The following is a 26,043-nucleotide window of genomic DNA, read 5'->3' on the forward strand; positions in this document are numbered from 1 at the left end:
AATAGCGGCTTTTCTTTGCTAATACCAGAAATAGCGGGTTTCCTTTGCTAATGCTAAAGTAATGACATCTTGAAATTAGAGTACGAATTTTCCAGGGATGCTGAATAGGTATCAATGAATATTTAGTTTAAACATATTTTATTCCCAGTAACACATGTACAAATTAAATACATACATCATAGTTTGAACAAGATAAGTAGGAAAGGATAAGAATGAAAGAAACATAGTCTTATAGAATTCTTCTCATGTTGTTTCAATACATTTTCTTTGTAAAGAACGTCCTTTTTATTTGTCTTGGGTACGTTTTTGGATGCGACATGGTTAATATTACATAAGGTACTTTTCAGAATATATATTACACCAGATAATATTATATCAGAAATATGAATCATTATAAGCAAACTTGAAAAGAAAAATGACCATCCTGGTTCAATGTCAAAATCTATTTGAACATTCTTAAATGTTGTAATTAATCTTTGGTTCACCTTTTCCGCAACAATGATTTTTCCTCAATTTTTCATTTATCATAAGATAATACAATTAATAAGGCAATTTTTTAAACTTCAATATCTCTGATTATTTTTGAAACTGCGCAAGCGTCAGTGGTGTCATTTGACAAAAGCAAAACAAAACAATATAGCTGAGTGCTAATAAACTTTACTAACGATCCAAGTATTGTAGTGTAATGCTATGCAGACACCTGAAAAAATATATCGGTATTTGATACACCAGTAGTAGCAAGGGGTCGGATGTAAAATTGTAAGTAAGAAGGTTGAACTGAACAAAAATGTTCCTTTCTGATAAAAATGGCGGCTTTAAAATAAAATTCTGGAACGTGTGAGATATTTTCATTGAATAAGTTCCTGAGTTCTGTTTATCGAAAGACCAGCTTCCTAAGTTGCAAGAATCACAATGAAGAAGATGTAACCAGCTGAACAAATATGTGATTACCAATTGGAAGTTCGATTACGTTTTGGTCTCAAACATGTTTTCAAAAATAGTACAGATATGAAGCGTTGTGTTTTCGAAGAGATCAAAAATTAGAATTTTCAAGGCTTTTTTTGCCTACTTTAGGGGATATTTTGACTAAAAAACACGGGTTCACATTCAATTTTTGCACGCTGCGAATATTATCTATTAAGTTTGGTTTCTTTCGGATGTTGTATCAAACCTATAAAATATACTTTCTTTGTTGAAACCGCAGAACTGTTGTATAGTATTTCATTCTATATATCTCTTTTATTTATCCAATCGTAAACGTTTATTTGCAACACGTGACCGTACAAAATATTACCGTTTTGGACACACGTGCGAAAAAAAACCCCTATATTTTTTTCCGTATTTGGATGGTTCAACAGTCCCACGTTAAACATACGATAAAGCCCAAAACGCGCGAAAACGTTCCGAATGTGAATATGGTGAAGTAGGCGCTCTATGTACAGAGTTTGATAAATGCGTCTTGAAAGTACAGAAAAGTCACAAAGAATCATTTTAATTTAAACTAAAATAAAAAAGATATAAAAAAGGTTATTTAACATTGTATTGTACAGTACGAGATATATTTGGACGAGTACCCAGCTTAGAAAGGTGAATTTGACGAGCCGCTAGGGGGTCCAATATGGTTTTCCTAATTGGGTACGAGTACAGAACAATGTTGAATAACCAAATAGTATGATATAGTATGATATGTGTATTAACATACTCCAGATTTTTTTGACGTCGGTTGTTTATATTTGTATTTTAAATCCTAATGAAGGCATAAGCTGAAACGTTGATGTGATAATGTGATACAGATAAGAGTTGTTATTGATTCATCCACCATATACGATCGAAGGGAAACAAGGATATTGTTGTGTTTCGAATAAAAGTGCCTACAGTTTGAAATAACATGAAAATATCAATCCTCTGTAGTTTAACTATCAAGAATATTTTGTCAGTGATCTAGTCAAAAGTCAAATTGAAAAAATTATATATATGTTCGCTTTATCTATGAGAGATGTTCCATTTATAAACAAACATTTTGAAATTAGAATGTTTGCGAGGCATGCTTGAGAAATTTAAATTACGCGCGTAAATACTGTGAAAATTTTACTTTCGTGGACGTTATGGTCACGTCAATCCACGAAATTAAATTCCAACGGAACAATTTGAAATTAAGTATTCACATCCCAACCAAATTGCCGTTTTGAAAAAACAGCAAACTTTCGTGCATACCCAATGAACTTATTTTCCAGTAAGAGACAACACATTAGAGAGCATAGAACTTGGGCTATAGAAGACTAATTCTTCATATCAAAATAATAATAATTATGAAATATAGTAAATGACATTTCTTTAACCTAATTTCTATTACTGACAACGAAAAATTCGTTTTTAGCACCATGCTAAAAAGTAAATATTATAGTATTGCTGGAATTCAGAAAAAAAGTTCTTCGGCAGTCGCATGGTTATTAAGTATACCGTTTGTATGATCTGTCAACTTACAGAAAGTATTATCATCCAGATTAACAGTTTATTCCGAAACATTAAACCTTATTATTTTTTGAAAAAAATAAGAAGCAAGTTAACGAAAATTCGCAAGGTACGTGAGCTCAACACTACACAAATTATCAAACGAAGGACAAGTTCATAAAGTGTGCAGTCGGATCCATGGAATAAACTTTGCTTTTTTCTGATGAGGCCATATGTTCCAACATATGGGTATTTGCGGTAGTTCTATGTACGAAAATCTGTCAATGATCTTAAGAAACTAAAGATCTATAAGCTTGTACTTGCGGTACTTGTTACTTGTAGAAGTCTTGTTTTTAAGCAATGTCGAATCTTCAACAGATAAATTAAGACCACCTTTGAGCCTGCAACATTTTTATTTTTGTCGATGTTCGGCGGCCTGTTGGTTTTAACTTTATCTATTATATTTTAAATTTTATATAGAGATGGTTTTAAGCCCTTTTGAACAAGTTGAGGACATAAATATGAATATTTGTATTTTCAAGTGAAGTAAGCTGTGATATATTTGGTTTCCAGTTAGAGAGCGCATCTAGCCATATAGCCAAACGATCATTTTATATATTGAAACTCAATTTAAGAACATACATATTCTTCTAACAACCAACCATCTATTAGTCAGGTTTCAAGAAATATATACTACCTTAATGAAGCAAATAAATTGCTGTGATTACCTTTGGTCACCAGTGACCGGCTTACAGGTTTATTACGTTTTGAATATTTGCAATGTTAATGCTTGTTTTTATTAGGTTTAGAGTCCAACCGTCTCATTTTGTGTCATATGACGATATTTCCAGCTTTTGATGGTGGAAGAAGACCCCAGGTGCCTTTAGTTTCGAGCATGGAAAGGCACCTCGATAGAATCACCGACCTTCCATAAGCCAGCTCAATACTTCATCAGTGTAGAATTCTATGCCGTAAGCGTGGTTTCCAACAACATCGGTGAGGGGCAAGTGATTTGTGATTCAAAGTCAATCACCTAAAAAATGTCGGCCACGGAGACCTTTTTAAAAGTAATAAAGTCTTCGTACTTTGTTCAGCTATATGGAAACATACGTAATGTTTGAGTTTATTCAATCATGTACACTTTTTAAAAGGAAAATTTTAAATATCTGAAATGACATAATCGTACGAAAAACGTTAGAAAAGGTCAAAGCTTTAATGAACTATGTTTTTTTCTATACTAGTGTATACAGAACGGGAATCCCGTGCGATCGGAAAAAAGATTAATGGCGACATATACCAAACTGTTAGGCAATGTCTTAAGGTCACAAAAAGACATGTCGCCAGTCCGAGTTCCGCGACTGGACCAATCAAAATGGCGGCCAGATTTGAAAATATAACTTTGTTTATCTTAAAATTTACTTACATTACACAGCAAAATTTCATATTATTTTCTTTAATTTTCTATCCTGGAATATATGCTGTCATTGTAATAACAATATTGAAGTACAGAAACAATTAAATGATGTGAAATAATCAAAATATATTTTACCCCACCCACTTTATTTGAACAAATTTATTTCTTGTTGAATATATTTGTTTCGTGCAGACTTTACCATTACAATATACGAGTATCATAATATTCCAACAATGGTGTAGTTTTTATATGTGTTTTAAACTACCTAAAAGTGATGTATACATGTCATTTTCAATATATTTGTAGCCTGTAATTGAACAAACCTCATTCTCTGCTATACATAAACATTATTCTTTACCAACTTGCCGGCTCAGCATTTGTATCGCGTTGAACTGAACAATGGTTTTAAACACCCGAACTTAACTAAATGTAATGATTAGCATTCATGCAAATAAACCTCTACCTTCGTGTCCGGTATATATGATTTATATTGATAGAATTCTTTTAAATGTTAGATTGGTAGTTTCTATAGGATCTCAAAACTGTATTGAACAAAAATGGAGTCGTTGATCAATACACTTTCCTTAGTCGACAGTTTTCATTGTTACTGTCATTTTAGAATATTTCGGCTATTTTAGGCCAATCTGTGGCATGCAATTCGCAAGACGGAAACTTTTCATGATAGGTATCAAGGCTGGGTGACAAAGCATTTGCTATTGTCTGTCATTCTGATTTAACACTTGAAAGTTCTAAGATAATTTTATCAATGGTCAAGGGCTTGCAAACAATATCTTATATTACTCACTCTATGTCGTGAGTAAATCAATTATTCACTAATTTCATGTTCCTAACTGAAAAAAAACAACAAACACAAATATAGGATACAGGTCTTAGTATTTGACAGCATTCCAATGTACAAAAAATACGAATATATTTGTCTTGCAAATGTCAGACGGTACGATGTTGTGCGATGTGTTGATGATCGACCAGTAGAAGTGGGGTAAATGTGGTTATCTTTATCTTTGTACACCACTCAGCCTGAAAACATACTATCAAAATTTAAGGCAAACATACAATCAGATGTACATGAAAATCTAAACTGTAAAAATGTGCTTTCTATTAGGTCCCGAATGAACCAAATGTAATAGCTTGAACTCATCTAGAATAATTAAACAGCATATAAGATGGCAATTCTGGTCTCTCTCAGCTTCTTTGAATAACCACAAAATAAGAAAAATATGCAATGTGTTAAACATAACATTCTTTCAAGGTAAAATCAAAAATAAAATGAAAACTAGCTCAAAAGAGGATAACGGCAATTTCCATTTGATAACGAAAGAATAACATTGCATGGGAAAAAACAGCATAAAATATATAGATATCGAATTAAATGCGTACTTGCGAATGTTACTTTTCTAAATGTAGATACCGAGTCTGGCATGAAGAATTCAAATGTTCTCATATAATGTTAAATGTATATCTGCCTTTAAAGTTCTAGCAATACATGAATACTCAACAATAATAATTATCAAGGAACTGTTCATGTCTAAAGACCCTTGAAATATAAGGTACGTAACTGTGAACCTTATTTTCTATCAGAACATAAAGGAGATGTAATGTCTGACCTGAGGAATCTCTCTAGAACTAAATGATTACTCTTGTTTAAATCACAGTCAAAAAGTCAAATCTGTCTTTGATATTCGAATACAGATACAAGCCATCAGCAATAACTATTAAGAAACTTGAAATGTCTGTTAGGGTGGGTGGGAGGGAATAAACAAATAATCAAAATACTTGTTATGCTGTCAAATATTCAACCTCGAGTGAAGAATATCAATTAACAATCACTTATATAGTGCACTGAAAACATGAGAAAATCGTGAATTGCAAGCAGAAAACGCGGTAAAATAACTACCGGGAACTGGAGACAAAATAGTTAGCAGACGATGAAAAACGTGAATAATTTTATACATTTTTGAAGAATTGTCATAATAGTTCTATGGCAGCGCTTTTGCTATCACAAGTATCTTCCTTGAAATCATATTTTTCAACGGCTAAGAACATATGGAGACCATTTACAAAGTTTTTTTAAAATATATTTACCTTAAGTAAAGAACGATTGCTTTATGTTATTGGCTGGTTATTATCTTATTTTGATGTGTTTGAAGTAGACTTCTTAATGTTGAAGGGATTGCATAATACACCGACTGCAAGTTGTAAATGCTATTAGCTATGACCACGAACAGCTGCAGAAGGTTTGTGGGTGTTTGCGTTCATGCAATGATCGAACACCTAAGATTCTGTGACGAGGAGAGAACGAGACTGTTTGCGACATGTTCAAATAATCACTTTTGCTTTCCGCGGAAGGACTTAGAATCACCCAACGTGGAAAACGTGCAATAAAATAGGTATGGACTTCCAAAAGAGATCTTGATTATCAGCAGTAATGGTTACAGATCCTGTAACACTATTTTTTTCTAAAGTATATAGCTGTAAAGGAAAGCTCTTGTACAATACACTTTCCGTCCAAAAACTGAGTTGCAATGTACAGTGCAACCTCTACAGAGCGGCCCTCTGTACAGCAAAAACCTCTTCACAACAGCATCATCAAAATTTCCCATAGCTGAAATTTACTATCAGTTTAACCTCTGTAGAGCAACAACCTCTCGACAGAGGTCAATATCTGCATCTCCCAAAGGGTGTTGCTCTGCAGAGGTTGCACTGTATTCCTTTTATCGACAATAACTCTATTTCTGAAGTTTGTGTGATTATTTTGACTGTTGCCGAATTTAGACGTATTTGAAGTGTATTATTACCGACAGAGTATTGGTCTCTTTGAACAACTAATATTTGCGATCGCCTTCTTGACAGAAAACAAACAGGCTGATACCCTGAAAGTATCAACAGAACTTCTAGTAAGTACTAGGGGAGTTTGTTTTCAGTCACATTTGACTCTACCGCTTTTGCAATAACAATCGGTTCGTACCTGATTTTAGCGCGAGCCTCTGTGTCCTTACATGCCGCGGTTCTATCACAATCTTTTTACCAAGATGCAAAGTCAGTCTATCATGTCATATCCCGATCATCATATTAGATGCGTTATCGAATAGTAGAAAAGACCGTTGTATAAGCGCTAGCACACATTTTATCACCGTACGTTTACCATATGATACATACTTTCCATATCATGTAAAGATGTGATCCTGGGGCCTAGTTTCGGTGTGATCAGACATTTTGATAAACATCTTTACAGGTAAAACACAATATTAGTTAAAAGATAATTACAACAGAAGTTAAATTATTTTCAATAAAATGTTAGAAGCAAATTTATTGATGTTTTTCAGAGATTAGAACATTTCTGAAACGATTGTAAATGCCCCATAGACATCATGTCAGTTTTCACTGGATACTATGTCTGTTTTACAAAACAGGTGACATTTTATGGTTTAATGGTTTCACGACACATCGATTTAGATGGGTGAACAAAGCCGATTTATGAATGTCACATCAACAGGAACGAAAGTAGAAAGTAATTATTAAATGTAAATGTGAAATTATATATAGTTATACTTATTTTATCACTTGATGCTATGTCTATTTTATGAAACAGGTGACATTTCATGATTTAAGGGTTTCACGACACATCGATTTAGATGGGTGAACAGGGCCGATATATGAATGTCACATCAACAGGAACGAAAGTAGAAAGTAATTATTAAATGTAAATGTGAAATTATATATAGTTATACCTATTTTTGTGTTTTGTTCTATAGTGGTGTTCACTTGAATTAAATAGAAAAACAAGAATTCATTCGAAAGAAAGGCGTTCACTCACTCAGAAAGATTAGTGTGAGTTCAAGCACCAGCGAGGTGATGGTGTTTTTTGTATGCAGTTGTTTTTTGTTTTTAACATTGTGTTCAGTTAATATGTAAGTTTATTATTATCAAACGGAGTTCTATACTAGTATTTCATTTACATTTTATTAGGATACAGCATAGAAATGACTTTATCAAAACAATTGTTTTATTCCATGTTCCTTTAAAGCTGTGTTATTCTCACGTAAATATGTTATCATTGCATATTGATTTAAATCTATAAAATCCTCATCAAACATTTTTAACCTTAATAAATATATAAACTAAATATGTTTGCTGGAATCTCAATTACATGTCTGTATAATAACAACCATTTGTTCCAAACAAACTTCCATATTTTGGTGGCGTAACATATTCATACTGTGCGTGTGTGGCGCCCGGTACTTGGATTCAAGGTTGTTATATTTTCTGGTTTAATAGGATCATGGAGTTTATTCAATACCTATGTTGTAGAGTTCCGCTTAGGCCGGTGCTAACGGAGCGTAAGGGGTGTTGCACTTTTTGTAACCTCTTATGAAGAGACTCAACCAATCCGAGTCTACTATAACCTTGCTTGGTTGCTTCTGTGCTTCCAAAGGATCTCCTTATAGATTTTGTTGCACATTTATTAGTATGTAGTATTTTAAAATTATTCACAAACATGTTTATTTTACAATCACATAGATATTATATGGTAATGTTTTATATATTCAGATATGAAATTTGGGCATAATATAGTTTAGAAATTCTTTTTATTCAAAATAACAAAATTCGAGATGATAATATGTGTATACGATGTAAACAACAAAAATCTCACATTTAGCATCAAAATCAAACAACACTGATCAATCATTTAAATATGATGACAGATTTATTTTTTAGAAATGGCTGCCATTTTGATGACGTCATAACTCGATCCAGTTGCGGAATTCGCTATTCAGTCAATAAATTTTCCATGAACATCCTTTCAGCTAAACGTTTTGCTTGTCATTCCATTAAATTAGAATAACTGCTGAAAGATAATCCTGAGAAATGGAAACGCATGTATTCAGAGATTTTTTGAATGCGGACAGTAAGCTTGAATCTCTTGATGCTTGCTGGAAGAGCTTTGGAACTGCATGTTTGAAACTTCTGTCAACATACTTTACCGTTCGACTCCTCAGAACACTCAAAGACACTGGGCCATTTGCCGACCTTAAGTCTCTACGAGGCTTGTACACGTCCCGCATATCGACATTGTACTTGGTAGAATCATTGCATGGCTTAGTATACATGTAAGTGTCAAGATGCTGCTGTATGGAATTTCCAAAGATACACCCCAAAATCTTCAATGTGTACAAAACACAGCGGCCCGCATCATAACAAAGACTCCGCGGTACAATTACATCACACCAGTCTTGAAGGAGTTGCAGTGGCTTCCGGTTCAGCACCGAATTGAGTTCAAAATCTCGACACTTACATGTATACAAAGCCATGCACAATGATTCTACCAAGTACAATGTCGATATGCTGGACGTGTACAAGCCTCGTAGTCCACGTTAGAACTTTCAAGTGTTAAATCAGAATGACAGACAATAGCAAATGCTTTGTCACCCAGCCTTGATACCTATCATGAAAAGTTTCCGTCTTGCGAATTGCATGCCACAGATTGGCCTAAAATGGCCGAAATATTCTAAAATGACAGTAACAATGAAAACTGTCGACTAAGGAAAGTGTATTGTTCAACGACTCCATTTTTGTTCAATACAGTTTTGAGATCCTATAGAAACTACCAATCTAACATTTAAAAGAATTCTATCAATATAAATCATATCTACCGGAAACGAAGGTAGAGGTTTATTTGCATGAATGCTAATCATTACATTTAGTTAAGTTCGGGTGTTTAAAACCATTGTTCAGTTCAACGCGATACAAATGCTGAGCCGGCAAGTTGGTATAGAATAATGTTTATGTATAGCAGAGAATGAGGTTTGTTCAATTACAGGCTACATATATATTGAAAATGACATGTATACATCACTTTTAGGTAGTTTAAAACACATATAAAAACTACGCCATTGTTGGAATATTATGATACTCGTATATTGTAATGGTAAAGCCTGCACGAAACAAATATATTCAACAAGAAATAAATTTGTTCAAATAAAGTGGGTGGGGTAAAATATATTTTGATTATTTCACATCATTTAATTGTTTCTGTACTTCAATATTGTTATTACAATGACAGCATATATTCCAGGATAGAAAATTAAAGAAAATAATATGAAATTTTGCTGTGTAATGTAAGTAAATTTTAAGATAAAAAAAAGTTATATTTTCAAATCTGGCCGCCATTTTGATTGGTCCGGTCGTGGAACTCGGACTGGCGACATGTCTTTTTGTGACCTTAAGACATTGCCTAACAGTTTGGTATATGTCGCTATTAATCTTTTTTCCGATCGCACGGGATTCCCGTTCTGTATACACTAGTATAGAAAAAAACATAGTTCATTAAAGCTTTGACATTTTCTAACGTTTTTCGTACGATTATGTCATTTCAGATATTTAAAATTTTCCTTTTAAAAAGTGTACATGATTGAATAAACTCAAACATTACGTATGTTTCCATATAGCTGAACAAAGTACGAAACCTTTATTACTTTTAAAAAGATCTCCGTGGCCGACATGTTTTAGGTGATTGACTTTGAATCACAAATCACTTGCCCCTCACCGACGTTGTTGGAAACCACGCTTACGGCGTAGAATTCTACACTGATGAAGTATTGAGCTGACTTATGGAAGGTCGGTGCTTCTATCGAGGTGCCTTTCCATGCTTGAAACCAAAGGCACCTGGGATCTTCTTCCACCATCAAAAGCTGGAAATATCGTCATATGACACAAATTGAGACGGTTGGACTCTAAACCTAATACAAACAAACATTACCATTGCAAATATTCAAAACGTAATAAACCTGTAAGCCGGTCACTGGTGACCAAAGGTAATTACAGCAATTTATTTGCTTCATTAAGGTAGTTCTGCCCTTTTGGGTCGATTTTTTTTCTACAATGTAGTATTTGATTAAACTCTGATTTTTCAAAACTTCGGAATTTATTTAGGAAATTTAGCAAATAAAAAAGATAGGGTCGTGTGCTTGATTTTTTGCTAGACTGATATGAAAAATGTGGATATTACGCAATTTTTCATAATGGGAGTCTATGGGAAAATCGCAACTTTCATAAAATTTTCGCGAATAGATTTTTTTCTAAAATGTATATTTTAATGAAACTTCTCACAAAGATAAATAAACATATGACCTATAATATTGTGAAATAAAATGTATAGGTCCGTGTGCTTACTTTTGATGAATTTGGCCATAATTAAAGTGAACTGCCCATTTCAAGCTATATTTAAGACATTACTTTGAATTACTTAACGTGTGACATATGTTTTCATATGATATTTTAACTTTAGAAAGATAGTAACAGAGCCATTTTACTAAATCAATTCACAGGTTGCCATTACTTCATAAATTGATTTTTATTTCCGTACGCCGAATCCAGGCTTCATTCTACGTTTTCCGGATAAAAGACGTTGCGCCATCACTTCCGGTTTTTCAAACGTGCAGAACTACTTTAATAATTTTTTTACAACTGGCATAATGCTCAGTTTATCTTGAAAAGCTGAAGCTGTTTTATCTTACACATTATTTTAATTCAATAACATAAATATTACATACGATACATCTATATAGCCAAAAATAGGACAAAAATGCGGATTCTAGTAGAGCTGTTTACTAATAGACAGTCCTCCATTGGTGGTTGTGTTTCTGTGTCATCTGAAATGTCGGATACAGAACAGGATTTTATGTCTGTCCGTATTTTGTCTTTTTTGTTTATGAAGAAGTGAATCAAGTTTTATGCGAGTTGTTTGGAAGATGCAGCTTTTGGCAAAGATGATTTGTAGCATCTAACATGCTTTGTGATTTCGAAAAGATTTTTTGAATCTTTTTGGCATGATACTACCTTATCCGAGTAGAAAGGTATTTTTGCCTTTATATGCCAATGTATCGGCTTCATTTTTTTGTACTAATAATATTTTCATGTGTATAGCTGAAAATACTTCACTAAAAATTCTGGAATTTGACAAGATTGTACATGAAGGAATTGTGAATAGATTAGTGAAGAATCTTTATGAAGAATTTTACAGTGGTTTGCACGAAATTTGAAGTTTTAATACATTTTAGTGTCATATTTTGGATTTTCAAATCAAGAAACATGCCTCCAGCCATATCCGTGACAGATGGTGAACACTTAGCAGAGAATGCAGGGATTACAGTACAATAGATGTGATCTTCCTTTATACGTCAGTCAACCAATATTAAAAAGTCAGATCAGCTACTATTATCAAAATTAAAACAGTTAGGCCTATTGAACTTTGGACAATCAAGTTCTGCTCAGTACAGGGGTTACCGAGGGGGAATTCCTTAATTATGGCGTGTTTGGGACATAAATGAAGGAGTTAACAAAGAAAATCTACAGAAACTACCGCAAGCAATTCGTATAGTTTCACAGAACACATGCAATGTTTCAACAGTTTCAGATCAAGGGGTCAGTCTCAATAACGATCATGAGTTATCTCAGACAATCTCATACTTAAGGAGACTCGTCATGGTGCAAGTAATGTATCAGCTGTGCCTTCTACCAACAAAATAAAAAGAATATTGTACATGCACAACGTAAACCTCCCTCTCTAGATAAAATTTAAACCTCTTTTAAAATGTGTAGTATCAACCCGAGATTAGTTAAAAATTAAGCACTCTCTTTTTGGTTACTATATCATTTCAAATGAATTTGATGTAGTTGTTGTTACAGAAACTTGGCTTGGCAGTGCTGTGAGCTTGTTCCAGATAGTTACAAAATCAAGTACGCCCCCCCCCCCTCCCCCGCTATAATGGCAGCCGTGGCGGAGGCGTAGCAATCATAAATAGAACTTCAATAGTTGTCCGCCTTCTTGCATCAACATTAAACAAAAACTCCTAAAATTTCGAATACATCGACTGAGCATAAAAAATTCATTTTGCCTCTAGTTTACGTTTACAGACCACCACCATCCCGAGGAAATGGCCTTAAAACAGGGGACTTTCTTGAGAATAAATGACCCAATTTCTTATTTAGATTTGCTGCCACTGACAAACAAATCATCATTGTAGGAGATTTAAACTTTCATTTTGACATTCCAACTGACAGACACACAGCCAACCTTTTAAGTACTTTTGGACAGCATGTAATAAAGCCACTCACGTCGATGGACACATCCCGGATGTTGTCATTACAAGAGATAACGATAGCAAAGGCTGCCAGACCTCCACCAGTGAGAAAAAATGTTTTCTTTAGAAAACTTAGGGCAACTGATGTTTACTCATTCAAAGGGGATCTTCTGAACTTTTGAGTCTTTGAATGACATCATGCAAATGACAGATGTTGATGAGTTAGTTAACACATACAAACAATGACTTGCATCAATTATTGATAAATATTCACCATTGCGCACAAATACCATCATCCAGAGACCAATTTGTCCCTGGTATACACAAGAGCTTCAAGATGCTAAACATTTAAGGCGCAAGTTGGAACAGAAATAGCGCAAATCAAAACGGACAATAGAGCACCAGCTTTACAGAGGACAGTGTGCAACAGTTAGTATGTAATAAAGTATTTATTATTTTCACTGTGAAATTACTATAGATATATTTCACTCTTATATTTTGATACTCCACTGAATATATATAAACATATTTTTCAGTGGATTATCAAAATATAAGAGTGAAATATATCTATATATATTTATAACACTTTAAAACGCCACTTTACGTCGCAGACTAACACACATAGCCACTGTCCTTTTTCAGTGCAAAAAGATGGATTTCAACATCCATTTTACCGTGGTAGATGTATCCCTCTGTTTCTTTCTGTAGGATATCACCATGCTTGATTACAACTCTACATGGACCGTCATAAAGTTGTGTTTGTATTGGTTGGCACATGTTTGTCTTTCCTTTTATTCCGTTGACAAATACTACTTTCCCAAAGATCTCAAGTACCGATGTCTTCATATTTTGGGCATGAAGTGTTATTACTAAAGTGCCCCTGGTTGCGAATTTAAATTCTACGGCTATTTGTATGCCACATACCTCTGGCATATACACCTGTGTATTTTTATTTGCACCAATATTTAAAAATAAACTTGTTCCACTCCATCCTTTATAGTCGTCCAAACTCAGTTGATCGCCCTTCGGTAGATCAGCACGATGATAATTGTTTAATGTAACCGTCCTTTGCAGTTCTTCATTTAAGCTGTCAACTACCTGACTTGTTATAATCTGATTTGCTTTCATCTTATCAATTATTTCTCGTTGAATTACGAGCTTTGCCGCAGAAGGAATTGGAGTTTGGATCTCTGCTTCATCAAGATCTTCCAATGCTTTTTCTGCTGCCAGAGTAGTACACTTTTGGAATAAATCATCTAGGGAATAAAGACAAGCTAGGTCAATTAATCTATAAATGTCTTTTGCAGATGTTTTCGTACTGAGACTGGTCAGGAAGCATGCCTCGCATTTTGACTTTAAGGCGGCCACTTGATATTCTTCGGCTAACGCAACAATTTTATGCGCGTTCTTGATGGTGACATCTTTTAAAACACTTGGATAAATGCATTGTAGGAACTCTTTTACATCTTCGAATTTCTTTCCAGGTAATGCCATTTTCGCTTCTCCCTTTTCCTTGAACTCCCCCTGAAACATTCTTTCAAACACCGGCGACGCCAAAGCTAGAACATTTCTTGCAACAAAGAGTTTCTTATTTTCAACAATGAAACAAAAATCTTCTCTCCATGTTTTAGTCGTAAAATCGACGGGCTCCTCTTCAACAGGACTGGAAAGTTGCGTTTCGATGTTTACTTGTGCTTCTGACATCTTCCTCTAAAAATACATATAAATAGCAACTTTTATTTAAGATTATAAAATGATTTCAGAATGAAAGCCTGATAAAAACTATTAAATTCAATATATTAGTATTACCTCTTAATTAACACGCTAACGAAATAAAGTTACAACGTTGTCGGCCTACTCTGTGCATCTAATTATAAAACGTAATAGTGACATTAAATATTATACAATAATCAATACTGTAAACTTAAGCAGATTTGTTGATCTATTTTTCCTTTTCATCCATGTTCTAATTGCATCAGTATTACACAGTACATACATTGAGTAGCATTAAAATGAAGGGTCCTCCGCTGTCAAATCACTTGCCCCACACCGGAGTGGATTCGAGTCTCACTCGATGGTAATGAAGCTATCCAGCTGACTTACGGAAGGACGGTGGTTCTACCCAGGTACCCGCTCGTGATGAAATAATACACGGATGGGCACCTGGGAATCTCCTTTACCCTAACAATATGACCTATCGTGTAGGCGCGACGTTTAACCAAGCAAAAAGTGTTATCTCTCGATAAGCCTCACATACATTCATTTCTTAAAGGTGACCGTGTTCCGCACTGTTTTGCAAGTTTTAAACAACTTTTACCGTGCCGTTTTTTTATTATAAATTTTTGTATAACTTAAAGTACCTCCTCAAGCTCAAGTAGAGACAAATTTCAAAGTGATGGCCACTATCCAAAACCTTTGCAGAGAACTCATTTTACCATTAATTTTAATAAAAGAAACTTCAAACTATTGGTAAACAATTATAAAACATACAATAAAAATGTCAATATCATTTTTGTCTAGGGTGGCTCAAGTAAACGGATTTAATGAGACAGAATTCTAACTTCAACATTGAAAAAATAAGATTGAATCCTGTGTTTGTGTTTTGAATTTTGCTTACTTCGTTCAAAAGTAACCATGGAGCAGACGTAAAACCGACCTAAATTTCTTCCACGATATGTAATCTAAAGAGTGAAAGCAAAATAGATAACTTTTACCGCATGTGACTCAATATTTTTAAAGATGTGTAACTCTACCCCTTCTGTTTAAGTAGTAAATTCATTTTGAACAGCAAGAAATCGCTTATCATTTTTTTTCGCCATATGTGTACAATAAATCAATTATAAGTCTTTAAAGAAGTAAAAACTTACTAGAAAAAAGGAAAATAAGGAAAAAATTTGGTCCCAGTAGGGCTTGAACCTTCCCTCCACCCCCCCCCCCCCCCCCCCCCCCCCCCCCCCGAATTGCAGTAAAAGTAGGTTTGTGGTAGGAATTGAATACTCTTCAAAAAGGAGGTACTCTGTTACGCTTCTAAAGTCAGGTCTTATGTATTTTCTAGATAACGGGCTACTTCCTACGTATAATTACCAGTAACGTAAATAAGAACCTTACTTAATTATGCATTTACCAATTTGTCATATTTAAGCGCTTTGATATTTGACTTACTAAAACAGAAGTTCTGTTCCCCATGAATTCAGGCTTTGACACAGTAAGAACTTTGCACAACGCGCTCAAGCAATCGCAGAGCCACTTTCTTATTGATTTATTTGACCTGTACATCAACCTTTATAAGATTAGATTGATCCGGAACTAGAAACGTGCAAAAAAACAAAAAACAAAAACAACAACAAACAAATGCTCCCGGAAGCTGAACTCATAACAAATATATACAAAGTAAAAAGAACATACTTATTTCTGTAGGCTATATTTATAATTTTATAAATCCCACTCTTTACTCTTTACCTAATCGATTCTAAATGGCGAACTGTTAAAGGTTATCTCTTTATATTTGCAATTTTACGTTGATAAGAAAAATCGTTCAAGAGTAAATCAATTTTTCAAATGAACATGACAAATGCAATGAATAACAAACCCCTGTATACGCACTATATATGAATACGACACCTTGTATATACAGTGCGCCATGACATGCAGTTTTCTGATATGTGTTGGCGGCTGCGTTTTTTGAATGTGGCTCATCCTTGTGGACTTTTGTCCTTGTGTTTTAGGGATTCAGCTGGCGGAGATTTTAATTACCCTGACAGGGGTAATAGTGAAGTTCACCAAAATGGTTAAAGCTCCCCAGTGGTGTTTTTGCCACTGACCGTTCCAAGGCGGTTGTCCATTGTGTTCCTTAAGTTGCTCACTTTGCCCACGTGTGCTAGCTCTCTCTCTTTCTCTCTCTATCTATCTGTGTGTGTGTGTGTGTGTGTGTGTGTGTGTGTGTCTGGGCGGGGGAGTGTTGATTGTGTGAACGTCCACGGATATTGAACAAAAACTTTCAGTTGGTATGTGATTGTACATGTTTAATTAAATGAAGAAATGAACTGAAAAAAAGATATTTTCTTGAAATGTTTAAACTTGGTCATACGTATTACCAAGATAGATTTTGTTTACGCAAATTGTCGCCTTTCTCATCGGCATCAAGATCTGTAGAAGTATCAATAATGTTTTGTAATCTTATCAAGTTTTTTTTTGTCCATATAACTCTTAACAAGCTTTTTAAATAAGTGTAAGTAATAAATTAAGCTTGATTGATGTATGTAACTTAAAGAAAGAATAAGCAATACTTTGTGAGCATAGAACGCAACCAAGCAAAACAGTAGCAGACTTGCTTTGATTAAGTCTTTACAGTTTTTAATGTTTTGATCATTGATGAACTGCAACAATAGTCCTTTTTGCACAATAAGTGTAAGTTAAATATTGCTTGATTATGCGAACTGAATAAAGAAATAAGATTGTGAGATAACGAAAACAGAAAACATGGTACAATATGGCTTTCGATGATTATCCTTAAAGCACGTTTTAATGTTTTGATAAGTGAGTGTACAATGTCTGACCTTGTAAAATATGGGCTGTTCCGGTGATAATTATATGGCGATAAATAACAACTGGAATATGTTGTCGGGATTGATTAATAAAACTTGTAAAACCTGTTTCCAAAGTTCTCAAATTAACCTTAAATATATTACAAATGTAGTATAACTAAGCAAACAGAAAAGAATGGCTGAAGTTGTTCCTAGACTCATGGACGGACATGTCTTCAGTGCATTAGTGTTCAGGCTGAGTAGGAGTATGTCGAACCATATAGATGTATAATGCGCTTACACCACAAAGTTTTTGTCGGAGAGATTTAGATTGATATCCCATGAATGTTATTTAGTTTCAGAAAGTATCAATGTCTTACTGTAAACTTTGTCTAAGGACTCTTCTTTTTTTCATGCAAACGATCGAACAGACTACCTTGAGCACAAAAGAACGTTTGGTACCTAATAGATCATGAAGAAAGTATATTAGATTGGCCATGAAATGAAATACCACTGAAAATTCAATAGTTTCGGTATTGTATAATACAGACAAACATGTACATATTTTTGGGATATATTTACGGGCGGCCTCACCCTGCCAAGACCGTAATCTTAAGTATCCTTTTATCTTTAATAGCCGTAAATGGTATATCAGAACTTAGTATATTATTACAACAAGAACTATCTGAAAAAATGTCTTTGTACATTAGCATGACAAAATTCTCCAGACTGCAACAATTTTTCATACACTAACTTGAATTGCACGGACCATTTTAGAATTCACAAAGTACATGTGTATTATTTTGTATATTGCATTCTGTCCACGCATATTCTAACGTATTGGTCCTGTTATAAAATATGATTATATTTCAGATTATTTCTTCCATAGAGACCACGTTTTTATGATAGCAGTTGCCCTCCGCAAAACGGTAGAACGAAGTATCTCGTAGAAAAATAGCTTTGTAAATTTTCGAATGTATGAACTGTGAAAGCCGATGTATTTAACAATCTTAAAGTTAAAGGAAAAGTTCCGTATTAACATATTCTTTAACAATCAGGCATCCGTAACTTATTTAAAGGCATTAAACATTTCCATTTTATTATAATACATGTAGTTTCAAAGGTTAATGCATATAACATTATATAAACGGTGAATCTCATTTATTTTAAAACGTACGCTACATTTACTTACAAGAGATATGAAGTGATTTTAGCAACTAATAATAAAAGTGTCCGAAAATGACCGAGGAATACATAAATTGACATGAATGTAACCTTTCGCCAGATGTTGTAATTTCTATTGTATGATTTACTGACTGCTTTTGCCGTTATTTTCTTTTTCTTATCATCATTTCATTTTTGGTATACATGCACACACATCGACACTTTTGTAGATATTTTACAAATTTAAATTAGAATTAGCTGCACACACATGCAGGAATCTGTTGAGTGTTGTTATATTTTCTGTTTTTTTTTGTGACCATGGAGGCCATTCAATATCTGTATAATAATAGAATTACGCTTAGCCAGGACTAAGAGGGCGTGAGATAGAGATGTTGCACCTTTTATCACCTCTCATGAACAGACACATATGGCATGTCAAACGTTGCTAAATTATATATGTGTGTTATTATTATTGTATGTTTGTTATTGTTACAATAAGAATAACGAAATATAGAATAACAATAATGACTTTTAGAATATGAATGACAAGACATTGAATAACAATAACAAACATACAATAATAATAACATACATATATAATTTAGCAACGTTTGACATGCCATAGACACAGTCAAGCAGAGTCTGCTATGATTGTGTTTGATTGCATTCTACGTTTGTCTGTAAGTGTCTGTCATTTAACAATATGCAAGACAGAGTTATGGTTCTTTGACTTCTTAAACAAATGTTTGAGTTGCAAGGCATTAACTGCAACAGTAGTAAAGCCGGGAATATCAAACGAAACGAAACATTTAATTCTCTAACTTATAAAAATGACCACAGTTCTGACACACTACGAGAGAGAGAGAGAGAGAGAGAGAGAGAGAGAGAGAGAGAGAGAGAGAGAGAGAGGGGGAGAGGGAGAGAGAGAGAGAGAGAGAGAGTGAGAGTGAATGATGATGAAGTAGAATACTCGTGTTTTTATATATTATACTGTATATTTATCCACAACAGTTGAGTGACTTCTTGATTTTTCTGTTACGCGCCATTACGTGATTTCCAAAAGATCTCTGATGCTAAGTTGACGCATCATGCCAGTAAGACTCCATTGCAGTACATTCTGGCAATCACTTTCCATCAGGTAATCATGACAATGTAAAATGGTTGGAATTTGTATTTGTCATTGCCTGGAAAGACTTAATATTTACGCATGTTTCAAATAGAAATATGTAACATCTGCGGATATTTTAATTAACAAATTACTGTTACAATTACAGATTACATATACTGCAGTACGCGCGTCCAGATTTATGGCTATTTTTTCAATTGCAAAAAGTGCTTTTGTTTAAACTAGTATAATTGAAGTAAACCAAAATAATTCATCTACTTCTCGTTAGTATTTATTTGTGTAGACTGTACAATATGTAAAAAACGCATCTACAATGTTAATTCACGCAAAATACTGTGGAGTAAAAATAAAGAAATTCAACTGTTCATTCTTAATTTGCAGGCTGTCAAGTGGCCTTTGATGAAAAAGGTAGGAAAAAAGTAGGAACAGTTTCAGCAAAAGAGTAGAAAAATAGTAGGAAATAGAAGGAATATTTTGGTAAAAAGTAGGAATATTAAACGGTGTTGCCTAAAGCTTTGAACTGTTTTTAGTACTCACAACTATACCTGGCAGATTGCAATTCATCTTGTCAAGACTCTACTTGTACATTCATCAACATAAAATGTTTTTATTTATTTATTTATTTATTTATTAGTTAAAGGAATTTAGAACATCTAACAAAAAACATAATGATAAATCAAAATAGCACTTAAATACATTTTACACAAAGCAATAGCTATAACATTTTCTCATTATACAGACTACTGACTGGCCATGGTTTCAAATTAAAATAATGTAAGCTAAGCAGTATATGTATTAAGCATTATGGTTGTGTACATGATCCTTTTTCAAACTGAAAATTCATAAAAACTGTACTGTTGGAGCTTATATAGATCTATGTACATACGAAGTAAGCAATACAGTCACCAAGTCTAATACATGCAACTATCTAACATGTGTTGCAAGTTTCAAAGCATTAACTTTGATAGTTTAGGAGAAAAGCTGATCTAAACATAAAACTTAACCAAGAAATCTGATATTTTCTAAGTCCAAAAGGGGCCATACTTCTTGCAAAAAGCATGACGGAGTTACAGAGTCAAGAGTCAGCTATTGATGGTGAACAAGTGTTGCAAGTTTTTAAGCAATAGCCTTGATAATTTTGGAGAAAAGCTGACCTAAACATAAAACTAACCAGGCAAGGCCAACGCCAACCCTGACGCCAATTATATGATAACAATAACTAATCATTTTGTTCAAAACATTAGATGAGCTAAAAAGGTTAGAAGATAGCAAACATTTCAGCAGCAGTAGGGTTGAGTTCCCAGTTTCTTTCCACTGTTATCTAGCTTCTCCATCATAGGAATAAATTTTGTTTTCCATTTGGCATTATATTCTAGTCTATTCTCTCAGTCATTAAAATTGCTTACTTTAGTATCCTGTTAAAATGACAAGATACAAACCTTCACCACAGCATACCTATTAATTAATCCTTCATTACACTTATGTACTTAAATTACTCAAAAATGTTAATATACGCATTTTAAAAAGCTATTAATTGTTTTGTTTCTCAGCCATAATCATCAGTCAGTAATAACAGAATTAAAATGATGTCATGAGCTATCAGCATTCTGACAAATTAAGATAATTAGAAATCAGAATTCTGACATAATGAGATAAATATAAAGGAAGATAAATTAAAATTTGATCTTGAAACATATTTATTTTGAAATTTAGGCCTAAAAAAATTCTTTGTTTCCGGTAACATGCTAAAAAAATTAGGGTAGTTAGGTCGGAAAATTTTTTTTTTTTGGAAATATTTTTATTAATGGAGACTTTTCGGAAATTATTTTTGTGTCAAAAAATGAGTACAAATAAGGGGGTAATGCCTTTAGAGGATCAGTAATTTGATTTCTACCATCACTTGCCATGTTTAAAGCATAAAAAGTGCAGTTTTACAACTTTTTGTTAAAAAGTTGAAAAAAATTAATTAAAAAAATTAATTAATTAAAAAAAATTAATTCTCCAAGGCCATAAAAACATTTAGGGTCTGGTCAAAAATTTCGGGTAGGTCGGGATACCGGAAACAAACAATTTTTTTACGCCTTAATAAAAAAATATGCTTGTAGGCGTTTTAAAATTCAATATCTGACTTAAAATAATTGGTAAAAATATCTTACTCTTTTTTTTTATTTGAAAGTTCTAACACACTTCCAGAATGTCTCTATTGATTGACATACTGGTAATGGAAAAATCGTTATTTTTCCCAGTAAAGAATTAAAAGCTTGAATTTAAAAACACAACTATCCAGAATAACTTTATTTCTTATGTTTAAGATAAAAATAATAATATGTATACTTATATATTTTTAAGAAGAAAAGATCAAATCTCAGCCAAAACTGGGATAAACAAAAGTATCCCTCAGGAATGCCATCATTGGGAATGGTTGATTCAGTTCTGTAGTGTACACTGCACATCTTATCAAGAAACTCAAAGAAATGACTGTAGACAGGCAGTATGAGCCCATGGAGTCTGATCAAGATGAATGCAGAGTTCTTAATTAGTGTAATACACAATGACTGACACATTTATCTTACAAATATACTTATAAACCTTTAGCAAAGAAACAGTTTTTCTTTTTTACTAATTTTTGGAATGAAAAGTAGGAATAGTAGGAACTTTTTGAGAAAAAGTAGGAAAAAAACAGGATTTGAAAAAAGTAGGAAGAAGTAGGAACAAGAGCTGTCGGAGGACAGCAACGCTCGACCATTCAACAGTTTTGTCAATTAAATAAATACGAAAGTCGAAAAAAGGTATTATTGTGTAAAAATGGTAAAGTCGGGTTATGGAACCTGTATAGTGCTTATACGACTATACCCCCAGCAGAGCAGAGTAAAAGTGTCTTCTTACGGTTGTAAGCGGACACTTTATAAATAGAACTGTCTTGTATGAACGCACTCTATCAGTTAACTACCTGCACGTAAAAAATCATAAACGAAGTCATAACCTATGCCTGATGTAAGAATGTCCGTTTTCAAGGTGAATTATTATTATTCAAAAAGTCAGATCCGTCAAAACCATCTAACTACCGTCCAATATCCCTACTCAGCTGTCTTGGCAAGCTCATGGAGCGCTGTGTCCATAAATACCTTTACAACTACCTTGTCAACAACAACCTCCTCACAACTTTTCAATCTGGTTTTATTAAGGGCGACTCCACCGTCAACCAACTTACATTTATCTACAATGATATTTGCCGAGCCCTTGATGAAGGAAAGGAAGTGCGTGCAGTATTCTGCGATATTTCTAAAGCCTTTGACCGGGTGTGGCATCGTGGACTTTTACAGAAACTGTCTTCACTGGGTGTAAAGGGTTCACTTATTCAGTGGATTTCTTCCTATCTGTCGTCCCGTAAACAACGTGTCGTCTATGCAAACGCCTCTTCTAGTTGGTCTCAGATTAATGCTGGCGTTCCTCAAGGGTCCATACTCGGACCTCTTCTGTTTTTGACCTATATCAACGACATTGTCTCTATTACCAACTCTAGCATTCGTTTTTTTTGCTGACCACACCAGTCTGTACATAATAGTCGAAAATCCCAATCAGGCATCAACTACCTTAAATTCAGATCTCCAAAGTATTGATTCTTGGTCTGAGTCCTGGTTAGTACCTTTCAATCCATCAAAGACTGAATCAATGGTCTTCTCACGCAAACACTCCAAACCACATCATCCAACGTTATCTATGAACAAAGCAGCAATCACAGAGGTATCTACTCATAAACATCTTGGACTAACTTTCTCAAACGACCTGAAGTGGTCAACCCATATTTCCATCATACTGAAAAAAGCATGGCAGAGGATTGGAATAATGAGGTCGCTGAAATTTGTGCTTAACCGCTCTAGCCTTGAACGAATGTATTTTTCATTCATTCGCCCTCTTCTTGAATACTCAGATGTTGTCTGGGAATACTGTAGTGAAGCTCTGAAAAATGATATTGAGGCAGTTCATAACGAAGCAGCTCGTATAGTAACCGGTGCAACAAAATTATGCAATATCCAGAAGCTATTACATGATTTGAAGTGGGAGACCCTCGCAGAGCGGAGGAAAAAACATCGTCTCATCTTATTCTACAAAATGCTTTAAGGTCTATCTCCATCTTACATGTCTGATCTCATTCCAGGTCGTGATCAAATTAACGATGAAGGCTACAATCTAAGAAACATAAGAAGTGTAAACTCCAGGACACAGTCTTACAATTCTTCATTTCTGCCCAAAACAATCCGTGACTGGAATGCATTTCCACAAACGACAAAAGAAGCAGCTACCCTAACAGCTTTCAAATCAGCACTAAACAAAAACTTATTTAAATCTTCTCCTCTGTTTAACTGCGGCTCTAGAAAGGGACACATTCTACATACTCGATTGGGTCTTGGGTGCAGTTCTCTGAATTATGACATCCAAAGAAGATCTTTAATTGAATCCGCTCTTTGCACATGTGGAAACACTGAGACTGTCGATCACTACCTGCTTCGTTGTCTTAAATATCAAACAATTCGTGAAAGGTTTTTCTTAAATACTCCTTGTCCATTGTCAGTAAACAATCCTCTCAATGGCAACGATAGGCTTTCTTTCGAGCAGAATAAATCTGTAATCGTTGATGTTCAGCGTTACATTCTCGCAACAAAAAGGTTTACTACCTAATTCGGCCCTGCTCTGTCGATTTGCACCCCGGTACCGTGAGTATATACTTGGTTCAAGCAACACTCCTTTTTATTTTACAAAATTCAGTAGAAACAGATAGCATTAAAACTATGTTATATAATTCTTATTTGTCATATAAAATTAGTTATCTCTAGCCATGATTCCTGACAATGTTGTATTTGATGATTTGTAGTTATTTCATATATGGAGAGGAATTTATATAAGTTTTAAATAACCTGTTTTCCGATCCATTAATTTCATGTATTTATTGTTGTATACCATGTATGTCAAACTTGCTGAAATAAAGTTTAAACCAAGGTGAATTAATTTTTGGCTATCTTCTGTTGAATGTATCAATATTTTAGAATTGTAATGCAAATAAAGCTTTTTAAACAACACAAGAAAAAATTATTAATTTCAACTTATAAACAGAATGGCAATGATAACTTTAGACCGCAGTCAGCATAGAACATCTGCAATACCTGATAAATTAAAAATTGGGCCGCGCCATGTGAAAACTATGGTGTTCCGTTAAGGCCAGCGCCTGCTCCCTACGAAGGCGAAAGTGCGAGTGTACGATGACGAAGCGCGATAGTACGATGACGATAACACAACAGTCCGATGGCATCGCATCTTCGTCCTTCACCGTCGTACTGTTGCCTTCCTGTCAATCATGCGCAGAACTTGTTTGTACGACGTATTACCGCCCGAGTGTATAAATAGTGTTAAAACATGGTTTGCTATGTATTATTTCGATTCTAATATGTCCTTAAACTAAAACAATAGATCAAATGTAGTAGTGCTCTTTTTTGGTGGTAACAAAACCTTTGACGTCACCGCACGTTAACGTGATATCATTCTAGCGTAAGCTTGTTTTAACAGAGACAAGCATATTAGAATTACTAATAATCTTGTGGAACGTAAATTTACAAGAAAAATCCAATCTTATTGAACAGAACAGAACATAACCGAACTTTATTAAAGGAACACAGATTACCAAAAGATTAGCGAAAACAATTTATTTTATTTATTTTGTTGGATTTAACGTCGCGCCGACACATGATAGGTCATATGGCGACTTTCCAGCTTTAATGGTGGAGGAAGACCCCAGGTGCCCCTCCGTGCATTATTTCATCACGAGCAGGCACCTGGGTAGAACCACTGACCTTCCGTAAGCCAGCTGGATGGCTTCCTCACATGAAGAATTCAACGCCCCGAGTGAGGCTCGAACCCACATCGATGAGGGGCAAGTGATTTGAAGTCAGCGACCTTAACCATTCGGCCACGGAAGCCCCTTAGCGAAAACAAACAGCTGTTTTCTAGACCTAATCAAATATTATTTATATTAGGCCCTAAATATTTTTAATTTCTCACGAGAAGAGTAAACAATTTGTTATTTGTTTATAAATAACACACTGCCTGGTGATATTCGTTTGAGTTCTGTGTTCAAGTTAGATACACAATGATTTAGCAAGGGTGATATTAGAGTGTAATCAATGTTAACATGAAGCAGGCATTCATCGATCCTTAAAGAGCATTATGTGCTCAGGTGAGCTTAGTAACCATTCTTTTTGTGAGCCTACA

At 34.3% G+C, this 26,043-nt stretch overlaps 1 protein-coding gene across 2 annotated transcripts in view; it reads right to left on the reverse strand.

Moving 5' to 3' along the window:
- Positions 1-11,395: 11,395 nt before the first annotated feature.
- The window catches only part of LOC128547352 (uncharacterized), a 30,267-nt gene continuing 15,619 nt past the window's right edge, over positions 11,396-26,043 (reverse strand). Inside the window, exons 1-2 of one of the 2 annotated variants that reach the window (XM_053519853.1) lie at positions 16,372-16,555; positions 11,396-14,676 (exon numbers count right to left, since the gene is read on the reverse strand). In XM_053519853.1, coding sequence (XP_053375828.1) covers positions 13,579-14,670 — 1,092 coding nt within the window. In that variant the 5' untranslated portion in view covers positions 14,671-14,676; positions 16,372-16,555 and the 3' untranslated portion in view covers positions 11,396-13,578. Of the gene's footprint in view, positions 14,677-16,371; positions 16,556-26,043 lie in introns of those variants that run through there. The other variant, XM_053519852.1, reaches the window with a different exon arrangement.

Source organism: Mercenaria mercenaria, chromosome 12 (genome assembly GCF_021730395.1).
Source record: "Mercenaria mercenaria strain notata chromosome 12, MADL_Memer_1, whole genome shotgun sequence".
Taxonomy (NCBI): domain Eukaryota; kingdom Metazoa; phylum Mollusca; class Bivalvia; order Venerida; family Veneridae; genus Mercenaria; species Mercenaria mercenaria.